The sequence below is a fragment of the Amphiprion ocellaris genome, chromosome 8 (assembly GCF_022539595.1).
Source record: "Amphiprion ocellaris isolate individual 3 ecotype Okinawa chromosome 8, ASM2253959v1, whole genome shotgun sequence".
In the NCBI taxonomy this organism is placed as follows: Eukaryota; Metazoa; Chordata; class Actinopteri; family Pomacentridae; genus Amphiprion; species Amphiprion ocellaris.
In genome coordinates, this window is record NC_072773.1 from 11,321,702 (window position 1) to 11,338,764 (window position 17,063).

The 17,063-nt window shown below is 39.0% G+C and overlaps 2 protein-coding genes across 2 annotated transcripts; both read left to right on the forward strand.

Moving 5' to 3' along the window:
- The first annotated feature begins 742 nt into the window (after positions 1–742).
- mad2l2 (mitotic arrest deficient 2 like 2) lies at positions 743–6,526 on the forward strand. The gene is made up of 8 exons (XM_023264505.3): positions 743–1,059; positions 2,979–3,097; positions 3,201–3,272; positions 3,367–3,467; positions 3,559–3,653; positions 5,142–5,215; positions 5,333–5,425; positions 5,606–6,526. The coding sequence occupies exons 1-8, from the start codon at positions 1,020–1,022 to the stop codon at positions 5,642–5,644; spliced, it is 633 nt and encodes a 210-aa protein (XP_023120273.1). The 5' UTR covers positions 743–1,019; the 3' UTR covers positions 5,645–6,526.
- A 3,875-nt stretch (positions 6,527–10,401) lies between these two features.
- tmem82 (transmembrane protein 82) lies at positions 10,402–13,137 on the forward strand. Its single transcript, XM_023264551.3, has 6 exons — positions 10,402–10,710; positions 10,834–10,903; positions 11,075–11,273; positions 11,466–11,880; positions 12,175–12,362; positions 12,983–13,137. The coding sequence occupies exons 1-6, from the start codon at positions 10,617–10,619 to the stop codon at positions 13,061–13,063; spliced, it is 1,047 nt and encodes a 348-aa protein (XP_023120319.1). The 5' UTR covers positions 10,402–10,616; the 3' UTR covers positions 13,064–13,137.
- The last annotated feature ends 3,926 nt before the right edge of the window (positions 13,138–17,063 follow it).

Genomic DNA, 17,063 nt, shown 5'->3' on the forward strand with positions numbered 1-17,063 from the left:
ATCTCCTGGATATTCAACACCACTGCGGTCACCAAAAAGGCACAGCAGCACCTCCACTTCTGAAGATTGCTGAAAAGGAACAATCTGGAGAAGAAGCTGCTGGTAGCCTTTTACCACTGCGACTGAGGGCCTTATAGCCTACAGTATAACAATGTGGTACGTAGGCTGTTCAATGGCAGGCAAAAAGACTCTGCAACAAATAATTCAATCTGCGGAGAGGATCATCGGCTGCTTGCTATCCTCCCTGGAGAGCACCGCAACCACTCACATCCTCAGGAAAGCTTGAAACATTATAAAGGACTCCACACATCACAATCTGTTTCAGCAGATGCCTTCAGGCAGATGCTACCAGACAACGATGGCATGAACAACCAGATTTAGAGACAGCTTTTTTTCCTCTTGGCACTAAACTCTGAAACACTTTGACTCTTTTAAGTGCTGCTAATCACAATGCACTTTAGAGCAATGTTGCACTAGATTGAGCTTAATGTATTTTTAATTTATTATCTTCATATATATATAAAACACCTCTATTAGTGCTTTTTAAACAATAAACAATCATTCATTGCTGAATGTGGTGTATGTATTGGTGTCTATATCTGCGTTTTTAAGCACCAAGCGAGTTGCACTCTGAATTTCGTTGTGTGTTTTTGGCATACTTTGACAATAAAGGCCTGATTCTGATTTGGGCCCTGTACATAACGTCATCACCAGTCGCCGGCATAGAGTAAACAACGAATGACGTGACTGAAACGCGCCTTAGTAACAGCACGAAAAAAGAGCTGAGCACCGCGGCGTTAAATGGGTCATACCTGAAATTCGTTTCAGAATGTTCCGCTGCATTTTTACGGGGAATCTTTGTACGCTTTGTTGCTGACATCTTACGTCTCTATTCATCAAGTTAGACAGCGACTACAGAAGGATATCACACAATTAAAAACACCCTCTTTGCCAACGTTAGCTAGCGGAAGGAAGAACTGTACCGTGTGTCTCATTGTACAGCTGTTGGGAAACAAAACATGACGACTTTAACGAGACAAGACCTCAATTTTGGACAAGGTAAGATAAGCATACTAATCGGTGGCATGAAGCAGTCAAACATCCTTTCGGTAGCTGTGCTCTCTCCAGCTCTGACAAAGTACAACTAATACAGTACACATGGGTCTGCTTACAAACAGATAAACTTTTATCTTATATGACCCGAACAATTTGCTGAATAATCGGCATATGTTGGTCAAATGTCAGCTTTAAGACATCAAATGACTTAAAACTGCATCGACTCTCAATAATTCCATCCTAAGTTGACAAGTCTAGTATTTCCAAATATGAAATAACAAAAACTAATACTTCAGAAAGACGAGATTGAAAATACACGTAATAAAGTAGAAGATCAACAAAAGTAAATACATCTCTGATCCCTGACACACAAGGTAGAAAACCTGTAATCAAGTCAGTATATCTGTGATTTCCAAATCAGGCCAACTGTATTACCATTGGTTATAAAATGTTCTTCAATTCTTCACATGGAAGAGAATTGTTAGAACCCAGTCAAAACACAGTTTCAGTAGGTATAGGTATGGAAGGCTTAGTATGACTAATCAGAGCTGCTGTGGTGTCCCCTCGAAATGTCGTGAAATGCCAGAGTGCGCTACACTTACAATCTACTTCTGAAAAACAGAGTGGCATGTCCATTCGACATAGCAGAGAGGTTATAAATTGAAAGCAGAATTTCTCTGACAACTGCGAGAGTGCTTAGCATTAGCCTCAGTGGATGGCAATCAAGGAGAAAACCCTTGCTTGCTCTATGGCACAAAATTGCAAGATGAAAGTTTGGTAAATAACATGAAAAAAAGCCTTATAAATGTAAATAATATATGTGCTCCCAATATATAAAATATTGGGACGGATGAGACCAAGATGAATTTGTTTGGTGGGGGTCTAATGCGTTTGGCTTAAACCTGGTCAGGACTACCATGCTGAATGCAATGCAGAGTTGGAAATGTGATGATATGGGGTTGCATGAGTTCAAAAATTGTTGAGAGATGACATTTTCAGATGGCACTATGAATACCTGAGGACACCCCAAAATACTGGCTGACAAGATGACTAACAGTCTGCAGAAGATTGACAGAACAGGAATATTCCAGCATGAAAATGGTCCAAAGCACACCGACAAAATTGCACAAGTGTTTCTAAACCGAAAAAATTTCAAACTATGACAGTAATGTCACTTTACTTGAATTAAATAGAGCACATACCGTGTCCCAAAAGTTTGTTTTCTCCACTGGACAACATGTTTGATTGCTTGTCACCAAAATTGGTTACACCTGGTCAATCAGAAACTGTTTGGTTGTTTTTCTGGTCAAACTGTCAGGTCCCAGTATATACATTTCTTGCTTGACCAAAATGCATGACACTCAACCAAATTTTTGAAGCGTTGTTACCATGGCCAAGAGTAAGGGTGGAAAAGCTCCTCTTTCAGAGTCTGAGATATGTGCACAGGCCATTGCTCTTTGAAATGCAGGAAAAACTGGTCAGCCCTTGGCAGAAGTGTCTGCTGGATGTAGAAGTGGTCGCAAAGGTACAACAAAGGAGGATCCTTCAAAGGCTTGCCTCGCTCAGACTCAGTCCTCCATGCCAAGGAGGACTGAGTCTGACATTAGAAATAAATGTGGGCATATAAGTATTGGAAAAAAATAAAAGATTTGAAACACAGTAAGAAAAGGTGCATTCATTTTTGTTGCATTGAGTTCCCACTGTGTGGTCTGCATTTTTAATATTGTAACTACTAAACTGTCAGTTTGTAATTTAACATAAGAGCAAATACTTTGCTGTTTAACTTGAATCATTGACATTTGAGTGATGTTTCACAGAGGTTTACTCACTTAACATGTATTTGCATTGGACACGGTGGTATTTTGGAATACATGGTTTCACATATGAGAGGTTTAATAATCCACTTTATTCCTCTTTTCCAGTGGTTGCTGATATTCTGTGTGAGTTCCTGGAGGTTGCTATACATCTCATTCTGTATGTTCGTGAAGTTTATCCCTCTGGCATATTTCAGAAGAGAAAGAAATACAATGTTCCCGTGCAGGTAGAGTTTTATGTGGAATTACTACATTGTTGTAGTTCTGAGGATGTGCTTACCTGTTCGTATCTCATTGGTGGTCTGCTGTCTTTGGTATGTTCACTTCCAGATGTCATGCCACCCAGAGCTGAATCAGTATATTCAAGATACCCTACATTGTGTAAAACCACTGATTGAGAAGGTAAGATGTGCCCTTAAGCTGACAGCTAACATTGGGGAAAGTGTCACCTCAGTCTACTTGTATACACTGCTGAAGTCCTCCATTTACTTCCTAGAATGATGCAGAGAAGGTGGTAGTGGTCATCATGGACAAAGAGCATCACCCAGTGGAGAGATTTGTATTTGAGATTTCCCAACCTCCACTGCTCTCTATCAGGTTTTCCTCCCCTCTTTTAATCAGAAATGGCTATAATGACCAGCCTGATTCTGTAGTGATCATGGTCACTAACTTTGTTTTGTTGCCACAGCTCAGACACATTACTGTCACATGTGGAGCAGCTGCTGAGGGCGTTCATCCTGAAGATCAGTGTGTGCGATGCTGTCTTAAATAATAATCCACCAGGTAATGTTATGGATGGTTACTTGAGGGGAAGTACATCATGTAGTTCAGGTGAAGAAGAACCTTATTTTACGTCTCATATTAATGCAGATCTGTACATTAAAATGAATGTCACACAACATGGAAGTGCACAGAGTCCTCTGTTTATTTTAAAGTGGAAGTGACATTAAAAATATTTTCTCTAAAATCAATGAATAATTGTGATAAATTGTGTAATAGCGATCTCAATATTGATGAAACTACAAGAGACTACAGAGGGATGATGTTGACCAAAAACAGGTACTCTGCTGGCAGTGTCTTACAGTTCCTGCCACCACATGAGACAACACAATTAAATAGTTTGTCCAATTTAATCAGCACCACAGAGTTGTGTATACTGAGTACAAAGCCTGTTCTGAATGCCATCCAAAGCAAAGAACTATTTCAGATTCAGATTGTGTGTAATATCACAAAATATATTGCAGAAAAATTAAATATTGTCTTTTTTTTTTTCAATAGCGTGTAGCCCTGCTACACCACGTCTCCTACGTATCACTTTTAAACAGTACAGGACACTAAACTTTTCGAAGGATCTTTAAATGGTTACCTCTTATTCCTGGTATTATTCAGCCCAAAATGAAACTGTGGCTGCAGTTCCCAAACTTTTTATCAGTCCAGCCATTATTTGTAAGACTGCAAGTGGGTAAATTGACTGACTTCCCCTGAGTTATAGAGGGTTTCATTATCGGATAACATCAACAGTAAAAATGAAAGAATAAAGACTACTTTCAACCACAAGGGCAAGTGCAGTAGTTACCTGTGGAAGCACAGTACTTTTGTTTTAAAGTGATTTCTATTCACAGCAGACATTTTGACTTCCCAGAATAGTATTATCACAGGTGAAATGAATACTATGAACTCATTATTGTGACTACTTTGTTGTCATTGTCATAATAATGCAGTTATGATAACACCAAGATATCATTTGAAACATCTTAAACTTAAGCTAAGTTTCCGCCTGTGTCTGACAGGTCACGTAATTTGTCACATCACTTATTAAAAGTCAAATGCTCCACTTCTAAAGTGATCTTGGACCTTAATTAACCATCAAATGCTTAAGTGGGTCAAAAATAACCTGTTATGGTCATTTTCTTGTAATGTCTTTGTAATGAAAAGTTTATAGCATTTCATTTTCCAGCTATTCCTCAAAAAACATGTTGACATTCTTCTGGTTGTGTGTAATAGTCTTCTTTTTCAATTATCAAAATGTTTAAAATCTGTTATAAATTTAAAAATAAACAGGTTTCAAACATTAAATCATTCTTGTGTGGACAAAAATATTATACACACAATAATACAAATGATTATTCTTAACCAAAATGACAAAAATGGCATAAAAATACATTGAGTCCTGTACGGGCAATTTTTGACCCACTTATGTATGGAAGAGTGTTGGGTCCAATCACTCGTGCATCTAAGGGTTAATAATCTTGCTTTTTTTCTTTGCCATAGGGTGTTCTTTTACTGTACTAGTGCATACCAGAGATGCTGCTACACGCAACATGGAGAAGGTTCAGGTTATCAAGGTGAGGTTGTCAAATGCACAGTGCACTAAAACAGCCGCTGGTTTGTTTTGTCAAAACTATTGCAGTAAGCTCCAAAAAAGGAAGAATCATTTTATGTTTGTGAATTTACGTCTGCAGGATTTTCCGTGGATAGTTGCTGACGAGCAAGAAGTCCACATGCAGGAGCCTCGACTCATTCCGCTTAAAACCATGACCTCTGACATTGTAAAAGTGAGCAGAAAGATCCCACTCAGTCATTACTTTAACTCTCCAAAGACAAACATAGACACTGAAATTAGGTTTAAGTTTGTAGCTTAGATGAACACTTGTGCCTGACTATGTTGAAATATTGCTGTCATGTTAAATTCCTGTGATGACTGTTACTGACATCTGGTTGTTTTCCGTTAACAGATGCAGCTCTACGTGGAAGAGAGAACCCAGAAAACGTAGGTGTTAACTTTGCTGAAAGGATTGCTACGTCTGCATTAACTAATCTGTGACAACAAGGAATCCTGAACAGAATATTTTATACAGCCAATCAGAGGCGGAGCGAAGAATTTTTGCGGGGTCATCGAGTGTGAGATGTTCTTGGTGGTATGTGCTTTTGAGGTCATTCACTTTGCTGTAGCCAGTGTTAAGGATCAGACTGATGCACTGTGTTGTCATTTTGTGCAAAATCTTCATCTATCATCAGTCTGGGCCACACAGTTGATTGACTGCATTCCATATATTGCATATATGGTTCTGTTTTTATTGGCATGTATTGTGTGTTAGTGTTCATAAATGCAGATTTTTTTTATGTAACATGATTACAATGTAGTTATAAATCTGTGATAGTAAAATTGAAGGGGAAACTGAAATCTATGGCAGTAGAAAAGAGTAACAATATCTCCCACCAGCACCTTCAATCTACAAACCCCAATCTGTGTTGTATTGTTACTGTAAGAATATTACACCTTGTTTGTCTTTGTTGGTCAATTGTTTTGCTGTTGATCCCCATAGAGAGGCGTCTTTTTACCTCCACAGGGAGGTCAGTCCATCTCTCTCTGTTTAATGTACAGTGTCTTCACCAATGCTATTAAACTGCTGAGCCATAGTAGTTCCTTATGTGGTGTCTACAGTAGCATCCATCAGGAATACTGTGTCAGAGCTTCAATGTATAGGTTTTGGTTAGATACCTGTGCAATAAATGGATCTCGGTGTGTACAGTTGCAACAATCTCCCACTGTTATGTGACAAATGCAAAGTTATATTTACTTCTTAAATGCAGCAATGTGTTTAAATATGAAAAACATGGCTATCAAATTGTAATAAAACCCTTTTAAAGCACCAGCACTAGAAATCTTGGTCTTAGTTTCTGTTAGAGCAAAACTGCTGTAGACCGACCGTTTGTAATAAAGTAAACTTATTTATCAATATGGAATGGAATGCTGAAAGTCTTCACCACTTTAACAATATACTTTATCATAACTTCACTTTTTAGAATTTTTTTTTAAATGCCTTCAAGTAGTCTCACCTGAGACTGAACAGCCAATGAGTAGCTTTTCCCCACACAAAGCAGATATGTTTTACTCCCTGGCACCTGGTAATGCAGTGTCTGCACAATGAATCGCCTAATGAATTAAGTGTGTCTCTGTTCGTTGCATATCTTGACAACTGTACTTCTAATCCACTCAAACTTGGCATGTGTACTGTTGGGATGTGGAGCAAGTGCAGTGTTAAGTTTGACATAGACGAGTAGCTTTGGCCATTTTTGCCATCCTCAGCAAGTCTTTAAAATTGGTTTTGATACAAATCTATCCTGACAGTTAAGCCTCACTTGGATGAGGCCTAGAGCTAAAACGAACCTCTGAACTAAAATAATCTGGCTCAAAATGCCGTGACTGAGAAGAAATTCATTTCATATCTCTACATCACAGTAAAAGTTGCACTGAGCTTTATGTGTCTGAAACCAGTCTTCAACCTGCTCAGAAAGCTCTGCTCCCCAACATTTTTAAATCCTCGACTGACCTGTCTTAGCCATAGTTCATGTGTTCACTGAGGACAGTCTGTCATAAACCTACTCATCCTAATCATGCTGTTGTCCTTCACCTCATTCTATGACTCTTTCTCAGTGATAAAGCCCAGTTCAAGCCCCGTATGGACTGTTATCCTCCAGTTTCATCACAATCCGTGCAGACAGAAGAGTGCAACACAAAGATTAAGGTTAATTTTATGAAATATAAAATCACCTACTTCTATTCTGAGATGGACACAAAGCAATTCAGCAATCTCAGTTGCTCACACCAAATTCTGCTAATATAACTCCTAGTCAATGAGGTGATCATCTTCATTTATCACACATACACATGTTAAGCTGGGAGAATTATTCCTTGAGATCCCCTGCATGCAGAGGCAGTTGTTTGGCACGTTTTACCTGTGTGCTGAGTTAACATGCATTCAGATTACACTGGGATCCATATCACTTCATCTTTCCAGTCAGGAGGTAAACATACTACAAAGTACACCATTATCAATGCAAGGGGTTACAGCTGACTGCAGGGCAGAACCTGCAAGACATCAGTGGGTTCCAAAATGAAAGAGGGCAGCCTGCACCCATGTTGTCTGGCTGTCCTTCAGTCACTGCAGGACCTGGTGAAGGTGATCACTCACTTTATTAACGTCAATGTTGTACACTGCTGCCACCTTTTGGACAAGCATTGGGCTTACAACATGGAACACTTGCTATACCTTTCATTCTCTGATGCATTTCGCTTGAAATAATATACAGTGCTTAAAAAGAATTCATTACACTACCGGTCACAAAAACGAGAAAACACAAATATTTTAGAAATCTGTCAAAAACATGTTTCAAACTAAAAGTTGTATTGTTATTTATTGGGCAAATAAACTGGAACAAGTAAATAGTCCTTATTCATATTAACTAAAAATCTTAATATTTCATTTGACCTCCTTTGGCCCTGATAACAGCTTCCATTCTTGCTACCACTGATTTTATGGACTTTTGGACAGTCTCTTTTGTTATTGAGCTCCAGATAGTTTTTAGCTGTTCACAGAGACTTTCTCTGGATGAAACTTATGTGCATTCTATTCTGATTTCAATAAATCCCAGATCTGTTCAATAGGATTCAAGTGTGGACTTTGACTTGGCCAGTCCATCAGTTCCAGTACTCCAGATTTCTTTTTCTTGGTCCAGTAGTCTCTGCACAGTCTGCTTGGGATCATTGTCTTCTTGGTATATGAACCCATGGCCAATCAGGTTCAATCCAGAAGGGATTCCATGATGGACTAAGATGTTGTGGTAGACCTTCTTGTTCATGATACCATCCATTTTAACTAATCTGCCCATGCTGTTTCAACAAATGTAACCCCATACCATAATGGAATCTCCAGCGTGTTTCACTGTGGGTGCAATGCATCTAGCATCAAAACGCTCTCCAGCTTTTCTGCAGACATAAACATGATGATGCTGACCAGAAATCAAACTTGACCTCTTCCGTCCAGAGTACCTTCTTCCAGTCCTCTGTAGTCCAGTGTTTGTGCTCCCTGGTGATTTTTTGGCATTTTTGGATGTATGCAGGCCTCAATAATAGCTTCTTACCAGCTATCCTTCAATTTAAACCTGGTTCCTTCAGTCATTCTGGAGACATTCTCAGATTCTGATCTAGAAGCATTAATCTTTATCAGAAGATCAGCAGTGGTCTTCCTTCTGTCTCTAGTACTTAAAATCTTGAGGTGCTTGACATCTGCTTCAGTTAGCTTTCATTTTTGGTCTCTTCCTTGGCGCATTTAGTAAGCATGAGTCTCTGCAAATCCAGACCAAGGTGTACTTGACCACATTGAGAGAACACTATGTCTTGCCTTGTTTGTCACAAAGACCATCCAGCATCATGAAATGCTTTAATTCAGACTCTTTCTTTCTCAGTGAGTTCCCTGTGCTTCATCATTTTGAACAGGAGTGAAGAATTTCAAACTGAATTCACGTTTTTATCCCTAAATTTGAGCCAGCGCACTGGAATTCTCTGAGAAGTCAGAAATGAATGACGAATAACATAAAACCACTAATACAATTTTTTTTTCTGTTTAGGAATGCAAGTAAATAACTTTAATTTGGCATCTCAATCAAAAAATAATAGTGTGCTTTACTATTTTTATGCTTTTTTGTAAAACAGTAAATTAGAAAATTCATGGATAACAACAATAATTATATTTAAGCATTAATTATATCATTTTGATTAAAGAGCTTGTACACTCTGGTGGATTAACCATTAAAAATATTTTGGTAATCGGCAATTCTATTAATTTAGTGCATCATTGGCAAACACCTTACACTGGGTGGTGGTCTAATAAATTTGCTAAGCACTGTGTATTTAATGCCAAACATCAGTGATGCAAAAAAAGAAGAAGAAAAAAACATCTTGCTGAAGACTTACCCAAAGTTATCTGGTCAATCCCCTCCAAAGAAGTTTTAAAGCACATGTATAATTATAAACACTCACTGGTGGAAGAAGTATTCAAATCATTACTAAATCAAATCATCTACTAAGTAAAAGCACCTACACATCAATGTAAAATTCCTGGTTTGGTCCCTCTGACTGATATTATATGTGACATCATTGCATTATTATCAGTTCAGCATCAGTATGTCAGCAGTATGTCACTGTTGTAGCATGATGGTCCAAGTATACTACTTGAGTGAATGTATTTATTTACATGCAGCCACTGCAAGCACATCTTTACAAAGACTTTTCTTAAAATGCATTAATTTAGTACTCTCAGTTTAACTCTGAAAATGACACAATTACAAATGTTTTTTTGAACTGACATATTATATTGCATTTTTTTTTCTTATTGCAGCTCCAGTATAGTTACTTATGTTTATCCACATTTTTCCTTTTAAATTCTGTCTAAGAGTAGATGGTGTTGTAGGTTATACAGATTTTAAGGCTCTCTGAGATTTCGGGCTACACGAATATGGACTGAAAATATTACTCTCGGAAAAATAGGATTTTTTTTCATACACATCTTGCCCTTTTCAGAAGAATGTTATGTTGTTGCTTGCAGACCACTAGAGAGCGTAACTATTATAGAGAGTGCAAAGTCTTTCCCGTAGTGCAATAACCTCCATTATCTTAATATGACTCAGTCGACTGAGGCCCTCTGCTCCACCAACACTAAGCTGACCTTTGATATGTGTTTGATAGATAGAACGCAGAACAGGCTTCAGGTCGAGCAGAGCTCAGCGCTGAAGCAACAGAAACAAACACAACGACTGAGAAGATACTCCACATGAGTGCAACTCAATCAAAGAACCACAAAATATGGATCTTAAGCGTGGCTTAAATTAGCTGCACCTCCATGTGATGTTGTAGACCTGTGACATTGATATTGAGTTGTCTTCTCGTACTTTAAAAGTAGAACTATGTTTTCCTTTATCATATCATTTCTTCCGACTTCCTACTTCATACCCGGGTGGCTGACTCTAGATGCAAATCCACTGGATAGTTTACTCCAAGGTGAGCTCCTCATCTATTCAGATTCTTTCACATCAACATGGCTACAGGTGTGTCTAAATGGTGTAGACGGGTGAATTGTGCGTTTTTGGTTGTGATGCAAATTCAGTGTTATGTGACCTGCAGGACTGGTGGGTGCATGTGGGATCTCTGTGCTGTGCTCCCTGCTGAGGGTGCACTTATTGTTAGAGGAGAGGTAAGGAAATTGTTGTTACAGACGTGAATTGTTGGTGTTTAGTGGAATATTCTCATCACTTTGTATGATTTCATGTTTTCATCATTCTCATTAACATAGTCATGCATCAGAATGGGCTCAGAATCTTTAGACTTTAATTTCTAATTTTATGTCTTTTAATGTAACTCACAGCTGGAGTGAAAAACATGATAAAAATACATCAAGTGAGAGGAAAACCAGTCATCAAACGAGGCCTAAAACTGGACTTGCTGAGATGCTCCATTTTTTCTTTGTGACTGGGATACTGGCCATAGTGGGCTCTCGTGTGGCCTCACTGGTGGTACTAGAATTTTCTCTTCGAGCTGTCTCTGGATCAGTCACAGCTGGACCAGTAAGAAACTAATTATGTGCTAAAAATATGCCTGATGCTCAGCTGTTTAGCCTGACGTTCCTGTGGCTTCTGGTAGAGATAATTTCAAGATATTATCATGTCATGATGACTCATGATATTGTTTATGACAAACTGATCGTAATCTGCTTTGATACATCATCACCTCTGTTCATCTGCTCCATTATTTCCCAGGAGTCCAGGAAATTTCTACAGCAGCTGTTGGTTCAAAGCCAGTTCTCCCTGGGATGTGCACTAACCTGCAGTTTGTGCTTCCTCCACGAGGGGTCATCCCAGCGCTGGCTTTGCCTGCTCCTGGCAGCGGGACTCAGCTGGTTCCTGGCTCGGCAGGCCACAAGGCTGCTGCACCATGTCATAGCTCTATATAAACTCCACAGCTCACAGCGCTACTGCGGCATTTGCATCAGCCTCCTCACATCAGGCAGCTCTGTGCTGCCCATGCTGTGCAGGGCTATGATCATTACCTTCTCTGTGGCTGGGCTGGCTGCTGTATCAATCATCAACCAACATTTCCTCTCTGCAACAGAAGCCCTTAGGTTTTGGACCCCACTGACTATCTGCTACACACTGTTGGTGGTGTACATGCAGGGTAAGAAGCACACAGCAAATATGAAAATCACACCAGATTTAATTGTGCAAACTCATCAGACAATAATAAATGCGGTTGAGACCTCTAACAATGCCACAGGCACTAACAGTAAAGGCCCATCTACAGAGGGAAGAAATCAGCAATAAATGATCACTTCTGTTGTTTCTCTCTGGTCTTGACTCCACTTAAGCATCAGTGATGAATTTAAGCATTTTATGTTTTACCAACTATACATAATCTAAACTTAAATCAGATCTTCCCGTCTACTGTTGCTCTAATATCTTGGTGCTGCAGAGGAGCAGCACCGTCTGCCTAGCAGCCAGGCTGTCCTTAATGCAGTGATGGTGCGACTCGGAGGTTTGATGGTCCTGATGCTGACTGTTGGGCGCTGGGCTGACGTGCTCCACATCCTAATGTGTTTCCTGGGTGAGGCCAGCTGTCTAATCCCCACGAAGGATCTGCTGGATGCAGCAGCCTCACAGGTCAGTGAGTCTCCCTGGAAGCAGCACACAGGGCCGAAAGCACTTTCTGTCTATCGAGACCCAAAAACTGGGGCAGAATATCAATGTGTTCATTAGACTGAGTCCCAAGATGAGACTGAACTTCTCAAACTTGTATCCCAGGTGGAGAAGGTTTAAGACCCCCAAGACAGATTCAGGTCAAAGTAATCTCTGACTCAGAATACTGAGCCTACTTTTGCTTTCACTGAGTTAGCCTATATAAAAAGTTGGGGGTTTCAAATGAAGTATTATCAGCTGATGCAGAGCAAATAAAGAAGTTCCAATTCATGCATTTATATTGACTTTAGAAAGCCGACTGGATCTATTGTGTCAATAAAATGATGATATTTAATTAAATTAGGATGAATACATTTATGATTAACATAAAATACATACTTTATGCTGCCAAGTAACATGTTGGACATATTTTTATTATACTACTTCTTATTTTTATCGATTGTATCATTACCTGCAGGAGCACAGTTAGTAGATATTGTGACCGTCACACTCTTCTATATTGCTCCTGGCCAGCAACTTGGTTATGCAGCGTATCACCTTCCGTTACACAAACTTCATCTGTCATGTTTTTTGTGTGCACATAGGAGGAAGAGGATTATACACACTACGTAAAGAGAGAGCGTCAGCACAGACCACGAGCACATGAGAAGGAGAATAAAAGATAGAACAGCGCATGGAAACCATATTGCTTTTGTACCGACAATGTTTTTTTTCTTCATTAAATACTTTACAAAGCTTCTTTTGTAAATGTTGTTCTTGGGAATTCAGTCAAGTGACAACATGTTCCTCAACCTCAGTTGATTAAAAGGGTTATCAACAACCAATGCCTGTGAACAGGACCCACATAGTAACATGCCCTATTTAATTTAGGTTTTATTTTAAAAATGTTACTTGGGGTCTGTTTACATAGTTTAAAGGAAGTGATGTTCTGTTTTAAATTAAATTTTCTTTCTGTCTACTGACAGTATCTCAGCCTGCAGTTCTGGATGTTTGGTTCTGTGTGATTTCTTGAACATAGATTTTGTCCATATAAATCCCTTTCTACTGACAAATGAAGGTCAGAATAATTGAGGTTTTACATTATGTATGCTAATGCTATTATCAAGCCCAGCTGTGTCCAAAGAGCTGATTCTTATCATCCCACTAATCAATGCTCCTTTTCAGGAGAGACCAAAAACTCACAACTAAATGCATTCTATTCATTTTCAGCCATCTAAGAATTACTTTTTCAGCCTATAAATGCCATGAACACAAAGGGTGTCCACACAAAGAAAGGTAACCACGCAGTTGCACAATACACGAACTGATTACAATAATATGAAATGGGCTACAATGCTCAAACATGCGGCTCTGATCGTGTTTTACCGCAGATTAAAACCTAAGTCAGGCATATAAATGTACTGTATGCAGAACAAAGTGCAGCGACCGATGCGGCTGCAAACGTCCATTAACTCTGTTCCAAACAGCTTATTTCTTTGTGTCTTATTATTTCCCTCATGCCTTATGGGCCTATTCTGTTTAGTTCATCTTCCTAAGTTGTCTGCTTGAAAAGAACAGGCAAAATGGCTGACAACAACGTTAGTGCAGTAAAGTCACACAAAATGGCGTTAGACAAAGAAAAGGCTACGTTCCTTGATTTTACTGACCTGAGCTCCGCCGACATAATGCGGACAAAGACATTTTAGGAAGTCATATTTCACACAGTTTTCGTATTAACACAAAACTCGCTTCATAACTTCCGAGGGGCTTTTATGAGAGATTTATGATTGTTACCGTCTTTGCTAGGCTACATTACCCAACATTAAAGCCTGACTTCTTGTGACATTTTATCAGTTCTCTGACACCCACATCGAATTAAATCCACACTTTGACGCCGATGTGATGCCCATTAGATGTGTCTTTATTGAGAGCTGTGGACACATATTCCATGAGAGGGTTTTTGTTATGTCAGTCCCATCATTCCGTGTCAAAAAATTACAAGGGGCAAACCAGTCCAGTTTCCAGGATAATCCAGGTCTGAAAATCACAAAAGATGAATTTAGTTTTGGTGTCTAGGCGATCCACCAAAATAGGAAATTGTACTTCCATGGGTTTATTAGATTTTTAATGGAATAGAGTTCCACATCGGGACGAAATCAGTAGACATGGGAGGACGTTCTCCACGGCCACCCGAATAAGGTGAAAATGCCCATTGAAGTGACTGAGAGCTTGTTTCCTCCTCCGGATGTTTCCAGACTGTTCTGTGACTGCCCTCCTCTGATAGGCACACTGAACGCATGCGCAGAGCGGTTTCGCGTACCCCCCGCATTTCAACGCAAGCGCACTTCTGCATGCATGCTTAATATAGTAACAAAAGCAGAATGATGCTGTACTGTAGTCAGAGAGCTTTTCTGAACCAAACAATGCAAGAATCGTTTTTTTTTCCCCTGGCAAAAAAAAACACATTACGCCTTAGAATGAGTATGAGCAAAATGTACCGAGGAGAGAATGAATTGAAATTGAGACTGAATTAATCCCACCGTTATATTTACACGTTGACCCCATTTTGGAGGTGATATGTTTAAGGTGTCTACACAATGAGGAAATACAATAAATACTGATACAAGACAGTCTATTAAAGCAAAACTCACAAAGATGCAATTTTTATTTACCTCCCATCAGCCCTTATCACCACTGTGCTCTTGGACTTTTGGACATGGGCCTGATTGTTTCATGTTACTGATTAGCTTAAAGCAGAGCTCAGACCAGGTCAAAGTTCTTGATTTAATAGCACCTCTACATCATGTTTTAGCATACTAGTACCAACATGGTAACAGTGAGCTAACATATGCGTGAGAGAATCAGACTAATTTCAACACACCTCACTGTGATAACATATTTTAATAGGGACTTTTTTATGATTGATATCTGTTCCCTCATGTCACTTTCTACTGTTGCCAAGAACTTGCTCAAAGGGAATCCAAAGAAAAGTTTAGATTCTCTGTATAATTGTGTAAGGTCTTCACCTCACTATGTGAAATGCCCGGTGACATATGTTGTGAACTGGCACGACATGAATTGAACAAAATTAAATTGTTGCATTACTCTTATGCTAAACCCTATGTTAAACTAGGGTACTTTGGAGATTCTATTAATTGTGGCATACCTTAACTTTTTCATTTGACAGATATTTATATCAGTTTTCAACAGATCTAACAATGCCCTGATCTTGGTTAGGATTTACTCTTCTGAATATCAAGTTCGCTCACAGACCTGTTTAAGGGATTGAATGCTTCTTCCATACAACCAGTTTCCCACAAGCCAATCCACATCTGCCAAACTCTCTTAATTTTTGAGAATGCCACTTTATATAGGATTACTGACACTTTCATAAGTTTTAGTTAGTAAAAAGTATAAGTAGTAGATTTTTTTGTTGTTGTTGTTTTCATGGCAGTACTCTTGTGGTTATGTGGTTAATGAATATATCATTTTTGGTGATACCAGAGTTCCTGTAGGCAAGTCTTGCCCCTTGGCAGCCATTTTGGTAACGTCCCTGAGCAGTTATTTCAGGCTAACAAGGCAAGGTGCCATTTAAAATTAATACCGAGAGAGTCATAACTGCAATTTCAGTGGACATAAAAACTGCATTTCTAGAATCATCAATCAAATATGTTTATAAAGTTTGGTGACTATGCCAGCTAGGGTTTAAACAGTATTTTCCTCACTGGTTATTACTACTACATGTGCACAGTTTTACTAAATCATGCTTAAGTCAGTGCAACAACAAGATTAGCTGGATGTTTCTGGGTTCAGATCTTATAAACCAAATGGTTGGCCTTTTGGTGAGAGGGGAAGGATATGCAATACAACCACCATCTTTAGCACTCCACGATTCTCCCATAGATTTCTATTAAAGATTCTTTAAGTGGCACGTCCCTCCCTTATAATGTCTCTATAGTGACACCTAGAATTCTATTGTTTTCCCATTTCCTCAAAACTATGCCTAATATCAGCCTCTGAACGGAATCATTCGGTTTACAAGCCACAGTAATTAGTCCGCTGCCCTGTAGATAGGTGGCAAACTAAAGGATACAACATAATGTAATGCTTGTTATATATTTTCCAAGTCCTACTGGAGTGCTGAAACAGCATTCTTGCAAATACCCAGTATGTCTAGTGTTTTAATGACTCTAACTTATCCCATAGGTGTTGGGTTGGGCTGAAATGTAATGACAGCCATAGGGTATAAGTCCCATTATTTTTATACTGACTAATCCATCAGTGAGTCCTCAGATACTGCATGGAAGCTACTGCATTTGATATTTCATTTGACCTCCATTGAGATATAATAGCTCTCAGTCCTACAGTACGTACCAAAAAGTACATTTAAAGAAAAGAAACTCTCTCTTAAACTTAATAATAAACAGTCTGGACTATAGTCTATTCTGTTATTATGACTTAGAGAATCATGAAGTTCTATTACTGTAATTAGGGAGTTCATCTGTTGAACAGGGGTGACAGCGTGATATTATTCACAGAGACAGACAGATTTCAACTTATGCCATAGCACACTGCTGTACTGAGACTCGTCACATCAAACCATTGGAATTCAGTGTAGCCTACAAATGTCATATCTGTAAATATCTGTATTTATTGTTATATTTATTTTATTATTATTACCCCCCC